Source organism: Pleurodeles waltl, chromosome 1_1 (genome assembly GCF_031143425.1).
Source record: "Pleurodeles waltl isolate 20211129_DDA chromosome 1_1, aPleWal1.hap1.20221129, whole genome shotgun sequence".
Lineage (NCBI taxonomy): Eukaryota > Metazoa > Chordata > Amphibia > Caudata > Salamandridae > Pleurodeles > Pleurodeles waltl.
Genome location: NC_090436.1, coordinates 783,441,552 through 783,466,046, shown reverse-complemented (window position 1 = coordinate 783,466,046; position 24,495 = coordinate 783,441,552). Strand labels below are relative to the sequence as shown.

General features: G+C 46.1%; 1 protein-coding gene across 3 annotated transcripts in view; it reads left to right on the top strand.

Moving 5' to 3' along the window:
* ERCC6L2 (ERCC excision repair 6 like 2) overlaps positions 1–24,495 on the top strand; it is a 1,058,011-nt gene that overhangs the window by 951,041 nt on the left and 82,475 nt on the right. For all 3 annotated transcript variants that reach the window (XM_069227916.1, XM_069227908.1, XM_069227899.1), the window contains one exon: positions 21,935–22,113. In XM_069227916.1, the coding sequence (XP_069084017.1) occupies positions 21,935–22,113 (179 nt within the window). The remainder of the gene's footprint in view (positions 1–21,934; positions 22,114–24,495) is intronic.

The following is a 24,495-nucleotide window of genomic DNA, read 5'->3' as shown; positions in this document are numbered from 1 at the left end:
ACAAAAGCCACAGGCCTATCAGTGACCCTGTCTGGGCTAACTCTTACTCTGGCCATTTCACCTGGGATGTACTGGTTTGAGAACACCAGCCTGTCATGCACAATAGTGTGACTGGCACTAGTGTCTCTCAGGGCAGTGGCTGGGATTCCATCCACCAGTAGGTGGTGGAAGTGTCTACTTCCCTCTGGAATCTCCAACTCACCTGTTGGGCCCTTCTTCCAGTTGAAGGCTATGAAGACCTCCTCATCTGAGGAGTCATCCCCAATGGCTACACTGGTCACCCCTGGGATTTTGCTAGGGTGTTTGTTTTTGGGACAAGAAGTGTCCTTGGTGTGGTGCCCTGTCTGTCTGCAGTTATGGCACCATGCCTTAGTGGCATCCCAGTTCTTACCCTGGTACCCACCTTTGTTTTGGGTTGTGTCTTGGGGCCCACCCACCTGGTCTGGTTTTTGGGGGCCTACAGAGGACTCCTTTTCTTTGTTTCTAGTGTCACCCACTTTGTCCTGGGGAGGCTTTGTAACCCCTTTCTTTTGGTCACCCCCAGTGAAAGTTTTGGTTACCCTAGTCTTGACCCAGTGGTCTGTCTTCTTTCCCAATTCTTGGGGAGAAATTGGACCTAGGTCTACCAGATACTGATACAACTTTTCATTGAAGCAGTTACTTAAAATGTGTTCTTTCATAAACAAATTATAAAGCCCAACATAGTCATGCACTTCATTTCCAGTTACCCAACCATCCAGTGTTTTCACTGAGTAGTCTACAAAATCAACCCAGATCTGGCTCGAGGATTTTTGAGCCCCCCTGAACCTAATCCTGTACTCCTCAGTGGAGAATCCAAAGCCCTCAATCAGGGTAGCCTTCATGAGGTCATAAGATTCTGCATCTTTACCAGAGAGTGTGAGGAGTCTATCCCTACACTTTCGAGTGAACATTTCCCAAAGGAGAGCACCCCAGTGAGATCTGTTTACTTTTCTGGTTGCACAAGCCCTCTTAAAAGCTGTGACCCATTTGGTGATGTCATCACCATCTTCATATTTAGTTACAATCCCTTTAGGGATTTTCAACATGTCAGGAGAATCTCTGACCATATTTATGTTGCTGCCACCATGGATGGGACCAAAACCCATCTCTTGTCTTTCCCTTTCTCTGGCTAGGAGCTGTCTCTCTAAAGCCAATCTTTTGGGCATCCTGGCTAGCAGGAGGTCATCTTCACTGAGGCTATCCTCAGTGACTCCAGAGGTGCTGGACCCTCCTGTGAGGGAAGCAGCATCTCTGACTATCACAGTTGGAGTCAGGGTTTGAGGGACCCTGTTCTCCCTAACTAGGACTGGAGGGGGGGTATTCTCCTCCACATCACTAGCTTCCTCCTCTGGGAGGTCATCCTCAGAGGGGTTGTCTTTGGCAAACTCTGCCAACAGCTCCTGGAGCTGTAATTTGGCAGAGTTTAAACCAGCTTTAATATTTTTTAATTTGCAGAGAGACCTTAACTCTCTCATCCTAAGATGGAGGTAAGGGGTGATGTTGAGTTCCACCACATTCTCTTCTGCATTAGACATTATGTTTCTGAAAGTTGGAATACTTTTTAAGAATCTAAAACTTTCTCTAGAACCTAATTCAAACCGTTACAAAACTTTTAAACTCTAAAAGAAATGTTAACAGGGACTAACACAAGGCAGGACTTTTAAAAATTTAGAAAAATACCTCAAATTTCAAAAATCCGTTTCTAATGACAATTTTTTGAATTTTGTCGTGTGATCAGGTATTGGCTGAGTAGTCCAGCAAATGCAAAGTCTTGTACCCCACCGCTGATCCACCAATGTAGGAAGTTGGCTCTGTATGCACTATTTCAAAGTAAGGAATAGTATGCACAGAGTCCAAGGGTTCCCCTTAGAGGTAAGATAGTGGCAAAAAGAGATAATTCTAATGCTCTATTTTGTGGTAGTGTGGTCGAGCAGTAGGCTTATCAAAGGAGTAGTGTTAAGCATTTGTTGTACATACACAAGCAATAAATGAGGAACACATACTCAGAGACAATTCCAGGCCAATAGGTTTTTGTATAGAAAAATATATTTTCTTAGTTTATTTTAAGAACCACAGGTTTTAAGATTTACATGTAATACTTCAAATGAAAGGTATTGCAGGTAGGTACTTTAGGAACTTTGAATTAGCAAAATAGCATATACAGTTTTCACATAAATCACATATAGCTATTTTAAAACTAGACAGTGCAATTTTCAGCAGTTCCTGAGGGGAGTAAGAGTTTGTTAGTTTTTGCAGGTAAATAAACCACCTACGGGGTTCAAGTTTGGGTCCAAGGTAGCCCACCGTTGGGCGTTCAGAGCAACCCCAAAGTTACCACACCAGCAGCTCAGGGCCGGTCAGGTGCAGAGGTCAAAGTGGTGCCCAAAACGCATAGGCTTCAATGGAGAAGGGGGTGCCCCGGTTCCAGTCTGCCAGCAGGTAAGTACCCGCGTCTTCGGAGGGCAGACCAGGGGGGTTTTGTAGGACACCGGGGGGGACACAAGTCCACACAGAAAGTACACCCTCAGCAGCACGGGGCGGCCGGGTGCAGTGTGCAAACACGCGTTGGGTTTTCAATAGGTTTCAATGGGAGACCAAGGGGTCTCTTCAGCGATGCAGGCAGGCAATGGGGGGGCTCCTCGGGGTAGCCACCACCTGGGCAAGGGAGAGGGCCTCCTGGGGGTCACTCCTGCACTGGAGTTCGGATCCTTCAGGTCCTGGGGGCTGCGGGTGCAGAGTCTTTACCAGGCGTCGGGATCTGGGAAGCAGGCAGACGCGTTCAGGGGGAGCCTCGGGATTCCCTCTGCAGGCGTCGCTGTGGGGGCAACTCTGGCTACTCACGGTCTCGCAGTCGCCGGGGAGTCCTCCCTGAAGTGGTTGTTCTCCACAAGTCGAGCCGGGGGGCGTCGGGTGCAGAGTGTCAAGTCTCACGCTTCCGGCAGGAAACGCAAGTTGTTTTAAAGTTGCTTCTTTGTTCCAAAGTTGCAGTCTTTGGTGAACAGGGACGCTGTCCTCTGGAGTTCTTGGTCCTTCTAGATGCAGGGCAGTCCTCTGAGGATTCAGAGGTCGCTGGTCCCTGGTCCCTGGGGAGAGCGTCGCTGGAGCAGTGTCTTTAGAAGTGGGGAGACAGCCCGGTAGAGCTGTGGCCAAAGCAGTTGGTGTCTCCGTCTTCTCTGCAGGGTTTTTCAGCTTAGCAGTCCTCTTCTTCTTAGGTTGCAGGAATCTATCTTGCTGTGTTCTGGGAGCCCCTAAATACTCGATTTAGGGGTGTGTTTAGGTCTGGGGGGATAGTAGCCAATGGCTACTAGCCTGAGGGTGGCTACACCCTGTTTGTGCCTCCTCCCTGAGGGGAGGGGGGCCCATCCCTATCCCTATTGGGGGAATCCTCCATCTGCAAGATGGAGGATTTCTAAAAGTCAGAGTCACCTCAGCTCAGGACACCTTAGGGGCTGTCCTGACTGGCCAGTGATTCCTCCTTGTTTTTCTCATTATCTCTCCTGGACTTGCCGCCAAAAGTGGGGGCTGTGTCCAGGGGACAGGCATCTCTACTAGCTGCAAAAAGTGGGGGGTAACTGCAACAGGGAGCCATTTCCTTACAGGTCCCTTTTTTGATTTATGTATCTGCAGAATTTATGTATCTGCAGAATGACTTTACATACGTCCAGTAAGTAATAGCAAGTTTTTTTGTGGATTATTTTGATATGTTTGTAGCCCGCAGGATATTATTTAAATATTTATTTTATTGATTTGCAACCATACAATCAAAACAATTAACAACACCCACCAATACCCTCTTCCCTCCATTGAGAAGAAGCTAAACCTAGTGTTTCCTTTCTCAGGGTGGAACAAACGATATTTAGCGACAGTACAGTCATCTTTGTGGCATCAAAAAGCGTATTCATTACACTGCATTTTCAGTGATATTATCGATGATCAACTTTCCGTATCCCATCAGTTTGTGCCTTTGCATCCGACCCCACCTCCAGCAGTAATCAGATTTCTGCCCTGTCCCACATAATCCTGCCTCCCTCTTCCCCTTCACTCGTTACTAATCTATGCTGGAGGAAGCTGGCCTGGTGTGTGGTGGACACATATGGTGTTGGCACTTTATACCAGGTCCTGGCAACCCCTATTAGTGAATGTAGTTAGAGTCTAGGAAGTCAGGGTTCTCTAGAGATAGCTGTGGATAAGCAGCCAAGGCTTATCCGGGAGGACTACAAAGCACTTCAGTACCACAGCAGTCACACAGTAGCTTATCACACCTGAAACTAGATTACTTGTAGGCAGTCCCCCAACTGGAGGTAAGTACACACTATATATAAACACAATAATAATTATGAATTAGCATAGGATACAACAAGCATTGACAAGAATTATAGATACTAGCTAGAGCCCTAGGGGAGGGCCAAACCATATACTAAAATTGTGGAATGGAAAGTGAAGTCCCCCACCCAAGGTTATGGAGTAGTTAGAAGTGAGCTGGGAGAACTCAGGACCCCAAGAGGTGAGTAGTTTAGTGACCCCCCCCCCCCCAGTAAGCAGGAGAGCAGAAGTACATACCTGGTTTTTCCAAGGGCTAACAAGAGGACTTAGAAAATGGATTGGTCAAGAACAGGACCAGAGCAGCAGAACCCAAAGGTAGATTCTGGAAGAGGAGGACCTGCAAAAGAAGGGGACCGAGTCCAGTCCACTATGCAATGTCCAGTCGGGGCAGGAGTCATTACCAACCCTTCTATGGATGAAGATCTGGGTCAACGAGGGAAGGAGTAGATCAGCTGAGGAGCCCAGAAGCTGCTGAGAAGTCCTTGGACCTGTCAGATGATGTCCCACATCAGCCGCCGGGTCGCAGATAGTCAGTGGTTAGGAGAACCACCAACAAGCTGTGGCAAATGCAAGAGGAGGCAAAAGAAGAGTTGCACAGCTGAAGCGCACCAGCAAGATCCAGGGGACTCGACCCTTGAAGGGGAGTCTGGGCTGGCACTCAACAGTCGGGGGAGCCAGCAGAAGCAGTCACAGCCCTAACATGCAACCCCCTGGCAGCAGGCACAGTAAGTTGCAGTGAGACCCAATCAGCACACCAGGAGAGTAATCGTACATTGCTGGAGCAGCAGAGGAGAGACTGTCCTTGCAAGGATGAAGTGCCAGGGGCAGTGGGTACTCGGAGCCTGAAGATCCCTTGGAGCAGGAAACAACAAGACTTGTTTGCTACAAGAGTTGCGGTGCACAGGGGTACAGTCCTTCAAGGAGAGGCAAGGGCTCACCGTCTCCCAAAATGAACAGCGGGCAGAGAGGACCAAGGGGACCACTCCAAACCACCCCCACCTGAGATGCAGGATCCATGCAGTTCCAGATGAGAGCCGATCCAGGCACCCAGGCTTCCTTACTGTAGGTGTCTGCAGATGCAGGGGAGTGACTCCTTCACTCAAAGGGAGATTCCTTCTTTCTTGCTAGTGCAGGTGAAGTCTTGCTCAACCCCATAGGATGCACAGCCTTGGAAATATTGCAGTTGCTGGAAGAAGCTGGGGAAACAATGTTGCAAGGCAAGGTCATCTCGGAAGCTGCAGTCTTTTCAGTACCTGAAGTGTCCAGTAGCGGTTCCAGTGGCCAGGAGCAGAAGTAGACAATGCAGAGGAGTCTTAGTGGAGTCCTGCACACCGAATCTGGGGACGCACCCGCAAAGGAGTCCCTAAACAGCCCTAAAAGGGTCACTTTTCATGGTGACCACCTATCAGAGGGGGCCACTGACATCAACTGCCTGACCTGGCCACTCAGATGCTCACAGAGGCCTCTGCACATCTTTTCAAGATGGCAGAATCGAGTGACCACCGGGAGGCACTCTGGGCACCACTCCTGGGGTGGTGATGGACTGGGGAGTAGTCACTCCCCTTTCCTTTATCCAGTTTTGTGGCAGAACAGAGACCGGGGGTCCCTGGGCTGGTGCAAACTAGTTTATGCAAGAGCAAACCAGTGGCTTGGAGAGGCTACCCTTCTGAAGCCTTGTAACACCTATTTCCAAGGAAGAGTGTGTTGCCTCCCCTCTCAGCCTGCCGACACATTGTTCATGGGCTACCCTGGGTGACATAATATATGCTGCAGCCCTGGTGTCCCAATGCCCTGGGGACACCAGTTTGCCAGTTGTGGAGTGCACAAAGGTTCAAGGTAACCAAATGTGAAGGGAGAGAGCACAATCACTGGGTTCCTGGTTAGCAGGATCCCAGTGAAAACAGTCTAAACACACTGATAGCAGGCAAAAAGTGGGGGTAACCATGCCAAAAAGAGCATGCTTTCCTACATATCTCACCCCACATTCGGCATGCATCCACTTCCCAAATTTGTATAGCCACTGTTTACGTGTTGGCAGGCGAGCAGTTATCCATCGTACAGCTATTCATTTCTACACCACAGCTAAACCAAGTTCTACAATTTTTTTTTAATGTTTAGTGTGTTTACTCTGCTTCACGAGGCATAGTAAGCATGGCTGGATCATTGGCCTCAGCGTGAGGTCAGTTAATTCCTCAAGTACCTTCACCACTTACTCCCATTATCCCCTTACCACTTAGCATAACCACTACCACATGTGTATATATCTACCCAGCTAAATCTTGCTTTGGGGAAGCATTCATGCCTAATCTTATCCAACCTCTGAAACAAACTCGGTGTAACATAGTCTCTGTGAAAACAATTGTAATGGATCAGTTTCAGTTTTGCGTTACATGTCACTTTTCTGCAGTTACTCAGTATTGACAACCATTCACTTTCACATATTCCTTCTCCCCGGTCACGTTCCTATTGCTGTTTCAGCGCATCCTTGCATGGGCCAGTTTGTGGCAATAGTAAAGCATGTAGCTGTGAAATTAATTTTCCCTTGTCCCTCATGTCTGGTAAGGACTGATTTAATATACTTGTATCTGGTTCATGAGGGAAACACCCCCAGGCCTTACTTATCGCCCCCGCTAGACCTGCATGAGTCAAAAAACATCCCTCCGCCACAAACCATTTAAAGCAGAAAGTTGCATAACCCATCAGGTGACCATCTTCATATAGATCACCAAGTGTCTGCGGGGCAGCCCAGTCCTCCCTGCAGCACAGGAAGAATGGCAGCACCAGACTAATCTCTGTATGCCATGGTATTAATTGTTGCAAATGGACGTATTTGTCTCCTACTCTCCGCAAGGCTTGTCCCCATACTTCCCGCGTCACCCTAATCTGTAGAGGCAACGCTGCACATGTTTTCTTGCGAGTGAGGGGCAACACCAGTAGTTTAAGTGGCACAACTTATCTGTCCAAAAGCTCAGCAACCATGTGGGTGTCCCCTCCACAAACCACTTTGCTTCATTCTATTGTTGGGAAGCCCTGTAATACGTTCAGAAACTCTGAGCTTGTAGCCCTCCTCCAGTTCTGGGCAAACACAGTACCTCTAAACTGATATGCACTCTTCCTACTCCCTAATTGAGTAGTCAGAGTAACTCATCAAGGCGCTGAAAGCAGGCTTCTGGGACACCCGTAGGCATGTGTTTGCAATGTATATAGGACTCTAGGTAACATGATCATTATACTCAGTGCTACACGTCCTATTAAAGACATCGGGAACTTCAACCACCTACATATAATTTTCTCCAATGATGTAATCATGTTCCCCACGTTTGACTTGTATAAGTCCATTATAGCCGAGCTCAGATATATTCTTAGGTATTTGATCGGGGTCATGTGGAGATTTGTGTTAGGGAAACCGCTACCCATAGCCCGTTTGCGTCCCATAGGGTGTAACACAGATTTTTCCACTTTAAGCTTGAACCCTGAGTGTATCCCCACTGTTGCAATTGTATTATAAACCGCCGGCCACATAGTCTGTGGATTTCGAATGGTCAGCAATATATCGTCCACATACCAAGATATGATTTCCCTTTTATCTCCCATTCTCATCCCATCTACTACATGTTTAGCTGTGATTATATGCGCCAGGCCCCCACCTCACCTGGAGTGCTCCGTTCAGCTCTGGGTGTCTTGTGGCAGCTGGGCACTCCTGGCTGGGGGCCCCCCTCATGTAACTTTCCACAACTGGGGCTTGTGCTTCACCTCTGGGAAGGACCAGATGCCACCTTTGCAAGCCGGAAGGGGGGGCCTAAACTTATGTGGTTTATCGGAGCTCGGTGTAACTGCGTCCTATAGGTCGGCCATCTTGGCTCCTCCCGCCCGCTGGAAAATGTATAGATGCTTTTTTATTTCTCACATTCAGCGACCCTGGATATATGATTTGTCTGAATGTGTACTTATTAAATGATTTTATGTAACCTTCTTTACATGTAGGTGCACTCTACTGCTGCAACAGTATTTGTTTGGAATACATACAGAGATTGATTTGTCTACTAACTTCACATTTGTGTGTTGCTTGCATTGGTTGTCACCAAGTCGTTATAGTTTTTCTAAATCTTCTATGTTGGATGGTCCTTTTCTGATATTTGTGAGCACCTTTATTGATGCATACACCTGGACTAAAGTTTTCATTGAAGAAAGTTTGACAGTAAATCGGTGTGTCTCCTACTATTTAGACCACTTTGTTCAGAACCCTTCATGGCCGTTTCATGATTGGTAAAGCTCAGTGATGATCTTTACGGATTATCGCTGAGTCCTACCCTCTTCAATGTATACATGGTGCCACTCACCAATGTCATAAGATCCCACAGAATCAACCTTGTATCCTATGCAGACGGCATCCAGCTCATCCTCTCCTTCAAAGACAACAACCATATCACCAGGATCAACTTCAACACCTGCATGTCTAGCATAGCAAACTGGATGAAACAGAACAGCCTAAATTTGAACGCAGATAAAACTGTAGTCCTGATCTTCGGTAAAAAGAGCTCTCCATGGGACTCCTCTTGGTGGCCAACAGACCTGGGATCCACCTTCACCCCCACCATTCACGCCAGAAACCTCGGCATAATTGTGGCCGACAGACTCGTGATGGTGAAACAAGTGACCAACATCACCTCTTCCTATTCCTTTATCCTACGTATGCTCCGCAAAATATTTCATTGGCTCCCACCACCACTAGACGCATGGTCACCTAGGCCCTCATCCCCAGCATATTTGACTACGGCAACACACTCTATGCTGGCATCCCAAATCAACTTGTACAAAGACTCCAGACCACCCAGAACACCACCACCAGACTCATCTTCAACACCCCCTGCAATGGACACATCAGGTCCCACCTCAGAAAGATACACTGGCTACCAATCCAGATGCTATGTCAATTCTAACAGCTTCAAAGCCACTTTTCTTGAGGCTCTGAGATCCAGCCTTGCTCAGCTGCAAATTGCAATCTGTGCTCAGTGGCAGGAACCAGTGAAGAGGGTGCAGGCATTTTCCGGAAGGATAGAGGTGATGTGAAGTCCAGCATAGAAGTGGAAGAAGGTGCCTCTAAGTGCTGAGACCTAAAGATAGGAGGGCACAATTCAGGTGACCTGTTCTCAGCTACACTAAAAGTAACCCTCAGGGACAAATCCTGTCTGATTTCCGCAGTTGAGTCAACTCATCCCTTCCTAGGGAGCATGAGGGCAGACCCTCATGTGCTGAACTCAGGCAATGGTGGCATGTGACAGCAGACTGACTCCTGCTACCAGTTTGTTGGCAGAATACGGTCTTTGTCACAGTTCCTTTCAGATGGCAGGGGATATTTCTTTGTTTTTGTTCTTTTGCTTGACATTCTTATATTTTCTGAGTAACTCCAACTCACCCCTTTCCTTTTTCTCCGTTTCTTAACCTACTGCCTAGCCCAAGTTCTCTCTTTAAGAAAATGGGTGTACTACATGGCAAGGATCGGACCTTGTCTGCAGTACACTGACATTTGTCTTCTTGGGTCCAGTCACAGTTTTTCTGCCTAACCCTCAGCTCAACCCTATGGTAGCTATGATGTAGAGCAGCAAGGCTTAGCCAAGAACCAATGTGTAAAGCATTTAGCAACAATGAACAACAAAATAAGAAAGTCACCAAACATAAAAGGGACACAACAACATTTTTTTTAAATAGAGAATTGTTTATGAATTTTTAGAATCCTAGATGACTAAAATCCACTGGAGGGTTCCGAAGATATGAATTTTAGCATCAAGCGCAAGTAAGCATTGGCAAGTTAAAACTTTGCAAACTTTTGACTTTGTAAAAATTTTATACACTGGGTTTGATGACTCCGACCCAAGTTGGGTGACTAAATCTGATAGGACAGAGGTCTAGAACAGAAACTTTGCTCAGTTACTTGGCCACCAGAGTGTCTTTGAAGCGAGTTCCAAACTTTACAGTACAATCAGGTTTGATTTCTATGCAGTGGTCCTGATGCTGAGGGATAGAGGCTTAAGAATGCTCAATGGATGCTCCAGAAACTGTGTAGTCCATGAGGGGTGAAGTCCGGACCGGTCCCGTCCTTGCTCCACAGGTTAATAGAGGCAACTCCGGCCACAGATCTCGGGGTCCCACGAAGTCCTCTAGGCAGGGGACAAAGGGCTGCAGAAGCAGACCTTTCGTTCTTGGAACACAGCGGTTCCGGTGCAAACCTGGTCGCAACCCACACCCGAGAGCCCAGCAGGCTTGGTTGCAACTTCAGGCTATTCCCAAATTGTCCGCCGAACTGCCCGACATCCAGTAGTCGAGTAAGAGCTACGATGGCTACCAGGAATGCTGTTTGGGCTCTTCCAGCTTTAATGTTCCCAGTGCCATTCTGGGGTGGGGGGGGGCAGCCAACTGACCCCTGGAGTGTCTGCTTTGGATTGGAGCCAGTAACTGACTTTTTTCCCTGAGCCAAGCATGCAGAACAGGGTCCAAACTCCACTAGCTAAAATTGCAGCAGGTGCAGTTGCTCCGGCGTCCAACCTCTCTTTGTTTGCTTCCGATGGTGCACAGTGGTAAGCATCCGATGGTCATAATCCAGCAAGTATTGAAGTCTCGGTACCAGGGCTGCCCATAATATCCCAGCAAGATCCGCGAGGGCCCAACGCAGTCACTAGCCAGTGGGCTAGTAGATCTCCTCCTACTTTGTGACACAGTTCCTGTAAGGTGTGGCATCTGGCTATAGCAGAGTGCATCTTGCATGTCACAACCAACATGGCAGAATTCTTCCTCTAGTGTGGGGTTTCGCTACCATGCGCATCATGCCCATGGTAAACTGGTTCTAAAATGGGGTTCCCTTCTTTGGCTCTCGCTCTGCCCTGTCTAGGGGAAACAAAGGGATTCCTGCATTGGAGTGTTGTCACTGCGCCCCCTCAAAGGCTGCATCACCCTTTGCCTTTTGGGCTATTACCCTTTGCAGCCCATCTTGGGGGTTGGGGTCGCACCTCCAGTGCAGCAGCAGCCTTTCTTGTCAGACTGGGAGTCGTCCACACATCTCCCCAGACGGGCAGAAACCTGTTCTAGTCCCTGTGCCTTTCTGCAGCCACCAGACTAGCTGATGATGCCTCGCAGATCACAAATGGTGTCTTCATTGGGATGTGGTGCAAGGTCTCCTTCAGCAGTAGGTACCGTTTGTCACTACCGAGAGCGTGCAGTGTCAGTACATCTGCATGCTGGAGTTTCAAAGGTGTGTCTCCTTTGGAGACGCTTTTATTCTCGAGTGGAGCTCAGGCCTTCTGTACACCTTTCCACCCATACCACTCCTGCCCAGAGTTCTCAAGAAGATCAGAAATGACCAGGCACAAGTCATCCTTGTGGCTTTGGACTGGGCACAGAGAGTTTGGTATTCCAAACTGTTGAGCAGGGCCATCTATCCTTCGATCAGACTGCCCCTTCGGGAGGATCTTCTGTTGCAGCAGAATAAAAGTTTCCTCCACCCAAACCTGTCAACTCTTTGCCTTCTTGCATGGAGATTGAGGGGCGTCAGTGACAGCTTTTCACCTTCCTCCCATACTCTATAACGTTATCTTGCCATCCAGGTGTCCATCCACAAAGACGGTATATGCCTGCTGTTGAGGAAAATTTGTGGCATAGTGTACAGAAAGACAGATAGATGCCCTTTCTGCTCCCCTTTCTCAGGTTCTCATTTCCATCCTTTCTCTTGCCCAGCAGGGTTCTGCTCTGGACACTCTTAAGGGCTATCTCTCTGATATTTCTGTTTATTTGTGGTTGCCTTGCCAGGCATCCCTCTTCAAATCCCTTTTTGTAAATTGGTTCTTGAAAGGTTTGCAAAGGTTTGTATCCACTTTCCACTTTCCTAATTCCACAGTGGGACCTTAATCTCGTCCTTACCTTTCTCATGTGTACTCATTTTGAGCCATTGCATAATTGTCTACTCAGGCTCCTTACCATCATGACGGCCTTTCTCATGGCTATAACATCTGCCCGAAGGGTCAGTGAGCTTCAGGTTTTATTATCCAGGCCACCCTATTTGAACATCTACCCAAACCAACTAGTGCTTGTACTAGAGCTTCCTTTCTATCTAAAGTGGTCACTCCATTTCACGTAGGCCAGTCTATCACTTAGCCTACTTTTTATGATCTGCCACACCCCTCTAAAGAAGAAGAACGACTTCATCATCTGGTCCTAAAAAGAGCATTGTCGTTCTGCCTTGACGGCACACTAGAGTTTCGGGTGGGCAGCCAACTCTTGATGAGGTATGTTGGAGCGAAGAAAGGACATTCTGCAGTAGCAGACCATCTCCAGATTTATCGTGCTCTGCATTAAAATCTGCTATGCACTGGTGAAGAAGCAACCCCCTGAGGGCTTGCATGCTCACCCCACCACATCTAAGGCTTCATCCACTGTATTAGCACACAAAGTTCCTGTCCTGCACATCTGCCAGGCAGCAACATGAGCTTCTTTGCACGTGTTCACAAAGCACTACTGTGTGGACAGTTAAGTCAGTTGGGATGGGCACTTTGCCCTTTCGGTCCTGCAGGACTTCCTTTTGTGAAATTGGTCCGCAGACCCACCTCCAGGGATGGTATTGCTCGGGTATTTATTATAAGGTATGGAATTTGCTGCTAGAAGTCTCTATCAGATAAACAAGTTACTTACCTTAGATAATGCCTTATCTCGTGAAGATGTAGCTGCAGATTCCTTACAAACCCAAGCATCCTCCCCACTGTGGGAATACATTTCTAGGGGCAGGGCTGTTCCCTTTCAGTGCCCTAGTATTTCCACACCAGGAGTCACTGTTCTTCGTGACTATGTTTCTGGCGTGGAAAGTCGTGAAAAGAACCTGAAGTCAGCATGCGAGTGTGACCCACATATAGACAACACCCGCGTCACTCCTGGGATGAAAGACGCCGACGATGCCACATCGAGCCGAACAGTGTCACTTACCAGCTCGCAGGGGAACTATTCACTGAAAAAAATCCGAATCCATTCTGACGCTTGGGGATAATTCTAAGGCAAGGAGTAAGTACATTGTTCATGTGTGCGTGTGATTTCTGTACAACCCTATCACATGTGCTGTGTCATTGAATGCTTTTTCCACATATCACCATCCCAGCATGATGCATGGTATCATATTGCCTCAACTTATGGGTTATTGTATTCTAGGTTTTGAAATTCAAATACGGAGAAGTAGGAAATTCCGGCCTTTCTAATATATACACATATATCCTAACATACACTCACAGAATTAGAAGGAGTGATCCTTTTTGCCCTGGAGAATGCCCCTAATCAGTGATCTGGCTCTTAGAGCAGGCAGAAACATGTCAGCTCTTTCAACTGATGATGGTACCATGGTGCTCCTAAACATTCAGTAAATAGCTTATTTACATATTAGTCATACTTGAGATACCACGTAATCAAGAATATACCTGTGGTGTGTCTTAAGATAGTTTTAATACAAACTGGATCCTTGTATTATCCAGAAAAACAATATTTCTTTTGAACTCCCCAATTATTTGGGGTAGAGTCTCCCCTGGTAGTACCATATTTCCATGGTGGGATATGTACCGTCTTACCAGGGTGGGATGAGGTGGCCAATGGTAAAGTATACCACAGTATGTGAGTGAGACCACCTCAGCCTAAATCTTTTTTTTTTTGCCCCAAAAGGGGTCCAATAACATGGGGACAAGGAGTTGGGTATAAAAATGACCCGTTCTGTCAATAGATTCACCTCACTTGTTGGGATTTATGGGTGTAGATTGGCACTTGGTCACAGCAGTTGTAGCCTTCCGGCCAGATCTTCAGCAAAAGTATATTTTCAGCATTTGTGGTCTTCGAGCTGACCAGGACTTCCACTTTGGCTGTAACGTGGGACCTTCAAGTCCAACGTCGGCAGCATCAACACAAGTCTTTCAATCCCACTACATGATGCTTTCCTTGTGAAAGTGTTGGGGTAGTTCGCAATGGGAAATGCTCAAGAGACAGAGAGGACCCCTTGCAACAAAGGCTTCACTTCTATCTGTGCAATTCAACTGTTGTAGATTGCACACCCAGCTATAACTGCGCAATGATACTCCTGCTCAGCAGACCTCTGTCACATAAGAATAGGCCTCCTGGGTCAGGCATTGCCTGACTTTAGTGTCAGTTGCTGTGTCGAAAATGGAACATGTAGTTGAGAGCCTTACGCTGTGGACTGAAGTCACTGGTACTCTCCGCCCGGTCTTGCTCATGCTCCATTTAACACGAAGTCCTACAGTTACCTCTGATGTCTTCCATATATGACATTCGCATTCAGTGATCACGTGTGCTGAGTAATACTGTTGAAATTATGGTACCTCTAAGACTGGCTGAAGAGAGTGGAATGTGGTTGAAGAAGATGGCTACCACTATGACAGTTGAGCTAATTGCGAATTGTCAAGTCGAAAGATTCTCTGGCACAGACAGGTACATTAAAATAGATCTGCATTTAAAAAGAAACGAAGTGACTACACCAGCTGTTCTGGGCTCCGAGACTGCCCCCGTGTTTTTGTATCAGGACACAATTAGAACATTGAGCCCTCAAGTCATCACAGCTGAGGAGCATTCTGTGTTACACAATAAACGTGAGCACAGGCTTAATAAAATAATGTGAAATGACAGTGAGCATAATATACTACCTGGTTTATCAAGGGACCTTTAATACTTCTGTAATGTTGAATCACTACAAAGTTATGATTGTGAGTTATTTTTGTTAGCCTTATCTTGTCTTTGCTTGCTTCTTCTGTGCAGTGTGAGTAAGGTGCCTTATTCAGATGTCAGTCCAAACAAATAACAATAGATACAGTATATAATGTTCAGGTAATGTCTTATTTGACCTGCCCTAGAATAGATGAGAGGAAACATGCTGGCAGCAAATAGTGGAGCTCTAAAAGATTAATAGTAATAAGGCTTTATGAAATCAGCGCGTCCTTTCACAGCATCTCTCTTCGAAGTACACAACTCTGGATGTTCTGCTGACATCAGTAAGAAAGAAGATAGAGCGAATAGATATTTAGCATTTTCTAATATGGCATTCTAATCCAATTCCTTGCTTTTTTCTTCTTCTATTGAGGTCATGAGTAATTGCTGGATCCTGTAGATCTATAACAGAAGGCACGTGCCGGCATGGGTGGTCTTGTGTAAGATGCATTACATCCATGTCAGCCTATTTATCCCCTGCCCCAGAAGGATTTAGAAACAAGAGCCTCCTTCTGGCCTAAACATTCTAAGTGAATGATACTCTGGAGAGTGACTTGTTTCTCATTTGTCTTGGAGATATTCGTAGTTCCCCTGCTTGCTCAGGTCTAGCAGGAGTCTTGGTTACAAGAAAATAAAACGTACTGCTATTATTAAACAGTAACACTATTTACAAGGTTTTAGAAAGGACAGTAAAGAAGAATGCCAAATATGCATTTAATAGTCGTGTCCTAATGCCATACCCGAGTCACTGTATTTTGTACTACTTTCGAGAGTATCTGCAACCAACATGCATGTGTTCCGCCGGGTGTACATCGGTGTTTTTCGTTTGCTTTTTGCACTTTATGGTCAAGGTTCTGTCGGACAAACGTGAAACAGTCTAGAGTTTCTGCAGGAAGTTACTTTACTTGTTTGTGAAATATGTGTTGTTGTAAATTGGCATTTGTGTAGCTCACAAATTACTGAACACCGATTGCCCCTTTCAACTACTTTTGCTTAAGTCTTTGATGTCCAGAATAAGTGCCTTCTACGGCTGGAGGTTTCAGACTGAAGCAACTGCTCACAGAAGAAATGCCAAATGCACTTTAGGGTGACTAACAGAACCCTTTTGATGGAGATTAACCTACTGAGCCTTTTTGTTTTTTGGTTTGGATATTATTTACAGTATTCACTCGCAAAAAAATCTTTTGGGTATAGAATAACAAGGGGCACAGAACCCCATTTAGGCTTAGGGGAGTCCAGTGAATTTGGTGCTCAATACTAATGGTTTTTTGTTTAACGTACTTTAGCAGATGTGGTAGAGTAGCATAGCCGAAAGAAAAAGAAAATTAAAAAAATAGCTAAGACGCAGCCATTGTTAACTGCAGCATATCGTTTTTTATTACGTTCAGCCACTTGGCTAAAAGACATTGGCAAAGCAAGTAGATTATGCATAGGCGAGACCTATTGGCTTTGCAAATGCTTGTTTGAGGTTATGTTAATTGCTTCAGCTACCTGCCACAGTATATCATTTGGCAAATCATTTTTCTCTACGTAGTTTGCCACACCGAGCACATTCACGGTTTTACATTTTATTCTACTCTGATGTTGAAGTATTCTTGATTTCACTGGTTGCATTGTCTGACTTAAAAAAAATGATATTACATGGTCACCAGATTGCACGTCACCACTCTACTGTTGTAATTTACGTTTCTTTTCAGTTGTAAGATACATTCTTATATATGAAAACTTTGGTGTTGATGGTTCACAAACAATCGATTGGCTACTTTTAAAATGTCCCATGACTGGCAGGAGACTCCATATTGTATTAATTGTGGGTTCTGAGTGAATGGGAGGACAATTTGGACCGCATGATCCTGTGTTTTGCCTGACCGATGTTTAATGGCTCCGGTGCCTATTTTTTAAGACATCCTCTCGTCTTAAATTATAATAAGGTTTTCTGCTTGTTTAAAACAAAGTGTTCTATAAGCATTCAATTACATCTTACCCTGGGGAAATATCCATAACCCAAATTATCTCTTAGCGCCCAAGGATGGTTACTCTAGTATAAAAATTGTTTGTTTTTTTTGCTCTGAGCGTGGAGTAAAGAGTTGTGCACAAGTGCCATCCATTGTTCTGATGGTTGAGTTTAAATAAGTAATACTTTGTTTGCTGCAGGTGAATTAAAATGTAATATTATTCAGGTCATGGAACTAGCCAGAAAATTACCAAGAGCTGGTCCTCTGTGCCTTGTCACTCCATGAAATAATATTGATGTAGTGTCTCCAATTTTGACGTTATTAATAAAAGGATGTTGGTGAAATGGATCGGTTTCCCCCAAAATCAGCAATATATATGTTTGCTAGGTCAGATGCAAATTGCACGTCTATTAAAGTGCCTTTGGTCTGTAACAGTAGTCGTCCTTCCGGTAAAAAGGCTTCTTCAGATTCTGCTTGGTGAGTTGGTGTCTCTGCTGTTTATGTATGCCTCAAGATTCTTACTTTTGACCTCCGACTCAGGGTTGTTTGTTTAGAGGGACTCAATGTCAAAAGTCATTAGTGCTTCTGTTTCAGGGTTGAATTCAAGATTTTCCACCATACTGATTCCGCCTGTGTTATCATGGACATACAAAGCAGGTGAAAGCCTTATTAAAGCCGTAACTGTTCTTGCACAATGGTGCAATGCCCTAATCCGACCACAAGGGAGTTGGGCAGCCGGGGCTAATATTTTTATCCATGCTTTGAAGTGTGTAAACTCTTGGAGTTCGGGAGTTCTTAATATTTGTTAGTCAGGATTTCTAGAGCGCTGCTAATCACCCGTGAAGGGTATCCAGACGCTGTGAGCATAGCTACTTGGGGGCTCAGTTAAATAGCCAGGTCTTGAGTCCTTTCCTGAATACCAGAAGAGAGGACCAGGTTTGTAGGTGAAGGCAGAGGACGTTGCAGGATTTAGCCATGTTGTATTTATTTTTACTGCAAATTCCTTAATTTTATGTCATGTTCGTACCTTCATGGAACAGTATTTGTATCTTATGAAACGGGTCCACAAGGACATTCAGCATCCCGTCTTCCGAACGGTAGATGAGCCCCTAATTCTTCGTTCAGAGTAACTAACGTAGGTGATAGGACTGTTCACTAAAATCAGAACTGCTGACATCTGTAATGATCTTTAAAAATAATCCTAAACCCCTGTCACACTCAGCGGTGATTACTGGGGTTGCCCAACTGTGACATATGCCCTCTCTAAAATAACTATGTGACTTGCACTGTAGAGATGATGTATTAATAGGTACCTCTTTTGCTTTTCCATGCTTTATTAAAGCCTAAGCTGAATTGATGCAGCAATGCACAGCCTCAACACATCCCTGTATCCAGTAGGCTTACTTTGCTATAAATATTTTAGTGTTTTGAGCATGCTGGTGACCGGAGCTCATTTGTAATGCCATTAAACGTTCTGTGTAGCTATTGATTAACCCTGGATGTGTTAGTATCACATAGTGCGTACTCAGACACAACAGCAGTTGTTTTACAGTTCTATGGGTGCTGTCCTTACTAGAGCACGGAAATGTGGTCTTGTGAGCATATAGAAAGAAGGGAAAACTCTTTGAACAGATTTGTTGCCATTTTTTTCTTGAACACAGCGAGCTTCCTCAGGTCAGGCTGCAGCAAGTTCTTCTTGCAGTTCAAATTAACTTGTTTAAGCAGGTTGCACATAAACAGGCTCACCTGAATGTTTATTATAGCATTCCGAAAGTTTATAAAATTCACAGTTAACATAAAAAGTAATTACAGCTGAAGCATTCTCACGTTGTAGCTGTTACTCAATATAATTAGTTCTTTCTCTGTAAATGCACTGTGTGGCCTATATTAGCCAGTGGTTGTTACCCAGAGAACAGAACAGTGGGCTTTGCAAAGGTTCTACCCGTATCTGTTTTAATACGAAATGTGTGGTATAAACAAATCACAAACCATTCAAGTAATTGCTGGCAATGAAGGGTGGAAATCCCAAGTTGCTGGGATGGTCAAGCTCATTACAAGGCATTGACTTCATAATTGAGCCTAAGGCTGGATAAGCCACAGGAAGGCAGATTAACTTTTGTGCCAGTTTTGCTGATTTGAAACTGGACTTATCAAATGGTGGTTTGAGGTTCTGGGTAGTCAGATCTGGGAGGGGCATCTGCTGGGACAGGAATGACCCCTTCATGATGCATAGTCATGTTTTCTGCATGCCATGCATACCAGTGTTCCTGTTTATTTTTAAATTTTTGGTCATACAACACAGAACTCCTGTGTGTGCACATTGACCTGGCCTCTGTTTAAAAAGAAAATTAAAGGTTCGGAGCCTAGTCCTGGACTGGGAGTGGCACACCAAGTTCACGCCTATTGTGACAGAGAACTGCTGTCCTTGTCCCATGTTTCATGCATGGAGCGCGGTGGTGGCTGCATACTGTGTTGGTGAATTAAACTGACAGGCCTTTCCCTGTAAGACAAGTCCAGCTGCTCACAATTAACCTGAGATCTTCTATGCGACATCCTGTGCTTATATGTATGCATGTGGGCTAGTTGTGACAGTGTGCCATGCATGAGTAATACAGGCCTACAGGTTCCATTTAGGAAGTCCACAGCCTGGACCAGAGTACACGATGAAGGAGGGGTTGATTTTCCTGTCAGCATATGTGTATTGTTTACATCTGCTAAATGGGAAGTGGAGAACCAGATGATAAGGCGAGGAAAGAGATACCTTGCATACAATAGAACGGCCATGGTACTTCCTGATAAATCAGGCTGTAAGTGTCTCTGACTGCAGCGGCCATTAGGTAGATCGTAAGGGTACATGATGAGGCCTGCAATATCTGTTGTTAGGGAAAGTAGCCCTATGAAGGGGCGCAGAATCTAGTCTTTCTTCCAGATCTCTGTGAGCTGGGTTCATACACTTCTGGGTTGAGCTTGCTCTCTTTATACTTCTCTGGTGGGCACTTCACTTGGAAACTGTCCTGCTGGGCAGAGCATCCTTGTAGACATAGGCCAGCCTGGAAGATGGCCTGGCCAGGACACATGAAATGGGAACAGACCCAAACTGGTTCCTAAGAAGCAGACATGGAATACACACCCTTTGTCTGTGAAAAAGGTATAAAAATGGGAGCTCAAGACCCATTATTGTTTGTTGTTGTCTCTTCTGCCAAAGAGGGGTACTCAACAAAGTACTCAGGGACTATTATGCAGCCAAGGAGTGGTGCCACACTGACTGCCAATTCCCCAGAGGCGAGGGGACATTGCCTGGAGTCGGATTTGAAGGAGGGGTTACTGAACTCCCCTGCGTGTCAAGATATTCTGTCTGTGAATGAAAAAAGGTAGCACCATCCCTGCAGGCGCAGCCTGATAAAGGGTCCATATGACAGAGACTCTCTAATCAAGTGCTCCAAAGGACTTGCAGTGCTGCCACATCGGGCAGTATAACCTATGTCCGTTATCCCTATCGGAGTCACCAGGCTCTTTGGGTGGTGTACCCATGTGGTAGGCCCAACTGAAGAAGGGCTAAGAATCTGTCTGTATACCTCACAAATGGACTGCATGACTGCAGCACTGCCAAGTGTGACATTGGGTCAAGACCAATTCTGAAGATTAGATGACCCAGGAGGTGCCCTGACAGGACCCCGAGCATATCGGAGTGAGCCGCACTGTGAGTCAAGTACCTACTGGAGTGCAGGGGTGTGCTGCGATCTGTAGCACACTGCCTGAAAGAGGCCCACTGACAAAAGCCCCTACTCATGCCGTAATCCAGTGAGCAATGCACTGCACAGCCAGTTGCAGTGCTGTCCCAGAGAAAACTACCACACGCTGCCTGGAGGCTTCTTTCTGCTGGTGAGTTTCAGCAGTGGCAGGAGGGTCGAATGTGGTCTAGTACTGCTGCTGCAAAATTGGTGGGAGACTGAGCGGGCCTCAACCTGAGTGACTGACTGCTTACTCAAATCCTGGGAAGGGTGGGAGCTTGAGCTGCACCCATAGACCTATCTTGAAAAGGGGAAACCAGTGGAAGAGGGTGGACCCATTAGAGACTGGTGGCGACCTAGACTGCAGAGGCCCCTAGACCACAAAGACGCACCTGTGAACTGGGTATTTGTACATTATTGATTGTGTAGTGGAATTCTGTGTTTTCTGTGTAATAAAGTACTTGTCTTTTCTACAAAGAGAAGCACTGGACATTGATCTTTATTGTACTGCTGGGGGTGGTATTGATTATTGAGCTTGTCCAGCCCCCACACTGACCTCCATAAGACATCAGTGACTGCGTGTCTTTGCTGCTACTGAGAGTCAAGTGCAGGAAGTGTTGGATTTAGCCCAGTTTGCAGAGTTGTCATAGGGTAGGCCCAGGGACGTCAGTGGTAAAAGGCCTCAACCCACACAGTTGCGGCCCAGTGGCCCCCTGCCTGTCTAGTGGCCTCTTCAACAGGGTCTGACAGAAACATTGTAGACTATTTTCATGATAACAAACATGTATGAACACACAATTATAAAGGTACAAACATAAACTTACAGGATCTACTCTGAAGAAAGCAACATAACACATGGGGTGTGATTGTACAGCTCATCCACAGGAAGACCTTTTAGCTATAACTGTGTTTGTTACCCACGTCAGTGGTACTCATTTTTATCAACCTTGGCTGGATGAATGGCTGAATGGACTCACAAGGATTTGAGCATGGGTCAAGCCACATATTCTTGGAGGGGATGCACTTGGTCACCAGATTAAACAATATTTAATGTATCACACTTTTGCACAGCCATACACAGAAAAAAATGAAAAGCCAGTGATGGATATATTAACACTGAAGATGCATCATACGTTGTAATTTAAATTATCCATTTAAAATTTTTAGGAATCTAAGGAGCTCTCGGATGAAGACAGTTCAGGAAAATGTATGGAATGGAAGAGCAATGAACACTTAAAGGAGAGCCGCTTTTATGCTACCCATCCTGTAATTCAGAGGAATAAACAAGTACACCAGGCAGACTTGACTACCTTTCTGATTGGCAGTACGCCCAGGAGAATCCGCAGGTGAGGTCATTAGGTGTCAGGCAGTAGGGTGAAAGAACAGCGAGAAGTGAATAGTTGCTGCTCCGCTTAAAGGAGCACAATTTCTATTGGTGCATCCCCTGATTCACCAAAACCACCATTGTGCGATTTCAAGCCATCAGAAATAAAGAAATCACTCATACTCTCTGTATAACTTAAAAGCTAGTTTGCCACTCCCCTTGTCACCACACAGAAATCAGTGCTTAATCTGAGCTAGTGGTTTCCGGGGCTCGACATTATCACTTAGTTATCAACACTGGCGCTTATGACAGTCTGCCACATGGTGGCACTGTCTATCTAATTTAGAGATGAGACAACAATAGTTTTGTATTAATTCAATATTCTTAAAAATGAAATGGTTCGTAGTTGTGTTGGTATTGTTATTAGCATCACTGGCAGGGTCCATTGGATGGTGTATGCTGAGGGGCTGCCTGACAAGAGCTCTGGGAATTTCTTAAAATTGTTTTTAATACAAATGAAGCACTGCAATTATACTGGCTGTCATTCTCTACCTGTGTAATCATAGATCACATCCATCAGGCCTATGTTTGCCAGTAACATTTAACTCTTTGCAGCCGCTCATTCATTCAAATAATGTGAGATACAGAATACGGTCAGTGACATGTCTCTGACATATCAGTAGTTTTGCCTTCCTTCCCACCCCCTTTACATAGGGGCATACGGCTGAATTGGATAGCAACTGCTGGGGCACCTGACTGTGACAATCTCAGCCATATCACCATCAGCTTTAAAGGTAGGTGTGCCCACCTCAGAGCAAATTAAGCTATTAAAAATGTCCCATGCGAGGTACGGCCATAAGAAAAATAAAAAATTCCAGATAATGTTGGATGGGGTGCAGTGGACTAAAACTGAACCACAGGATGCAGAATCAAATTTTCCTGGGCGGTTTTACCTCCCGATATTGCATCAGAACCTGAAATCAGGGCCTAAATGGTAGAAATACTACCATCAGAATGGTCTAGTAAGAACTTCTACTATTCCTAAAGTAATTGAAACATAGTTCCATATTAACCGGTTCTGTGCAGGGGACGTAATGGTTACGTCCGCCGGCAGAGTGCACCTGTGCCGAGGACATAACCATTACGTCCTGGCACCTGAGCTCAGAGGGAGTGCCAGGGCAGGGATGAAAGGGGAAGCCCTTCCCCTCCCACCCCCTCCATGCCCCCCCCTCCCCCCCCCCTTGACGTCTGATGACGTCAGCGCGCGATCGTGTGCTGACCTCATCATAGGCCACCTCCGAAGCTGAACCTCCAGCGCGATCGGAAGAGAAATGCTTTGCATTTATCTTCTGATCATGTGATGGGGTCCTGAGAGGCTTCAAAGGGAAGGAAAGGAATTTCCTTCCCTTTGAAGTCTCTCAGAGCATTTAAGGAGCCAGGTCGTGAAGCGATCTGGCTGCTGAAATGCTCACTAGACACCAGGGATTATTTTGTAAAAGGAAATTGGCATAAGGGGCGACCCCTTGGGCAAAGGTCGCTCCCCAGGGGGGCAATTTTTTTCAAGGCCTTTTCTAGCCCCCCTGCCCCCAGGGGAGATCGGCCTATTGTTATTAGGCCGATCTGCCTCCGGGGGGGGGGGGGGGGCAGAATCCTCTAGGTCGCAAGGGATCTTTTTGTTGTTGATTTTTTTTTTTTTTTTTTTTAGAGGTGGGGAGTGACACCTTAGGCAAGGGTCGCTCCCCTAGGGGGCAAATTGTATTTAGACCATTTCTACCCCTCTTGGGGGCAGATCAGCCTATTTTTGTTAGGCCAATCTGCCCCCAAAGGGGGGGGGGGGCAGAAACCACTAGACACCAGGGATCTTTATTTTTTTTGCGTCAGTTTCATGCAAGGGGAGCGACCCCTTAGGCAAGGGTCGTTCCCCTGGGGGTGCAAATTTATTTTAGGCGGGCAGATCGACCTATTTTTATTATGCCGATCTGCCCCCAAGTGGGGCAGAACCCACTAGGTACCAAGGATTTTCTTTTTGCGCCAATTTCACGCAAGGGGAGTGACCCCTTAGCCTAGAATACATTTGCCCCCCCAGGGGAGCGACCCTTGCCTATTTCTGCTCCCCTTAGGGGCAGATCGGCCTATTTCTGTTAGGCCCATCTGCCCCCGGGGGCAGAAAGCACTTAGGCACCAGGGATTGGTGTGTGTATGTGTGTGTTTTGTTTTGGGGGGGGACAGCCCCTTGGGCAAGGGTCGCTCCCCATGGCAGAAAGCCCACCAGAGACCAAGGAAGATTTTTTTTTTTTTTTTTAAATAAGAGGGTGGGGCTATGGGGCCAAAGTTGTTCTGCCCACCAGTGGGCAGATGGGGCATTTACCCCCGATCCACACCCCAGGGGGGCAGAAAGTCTACT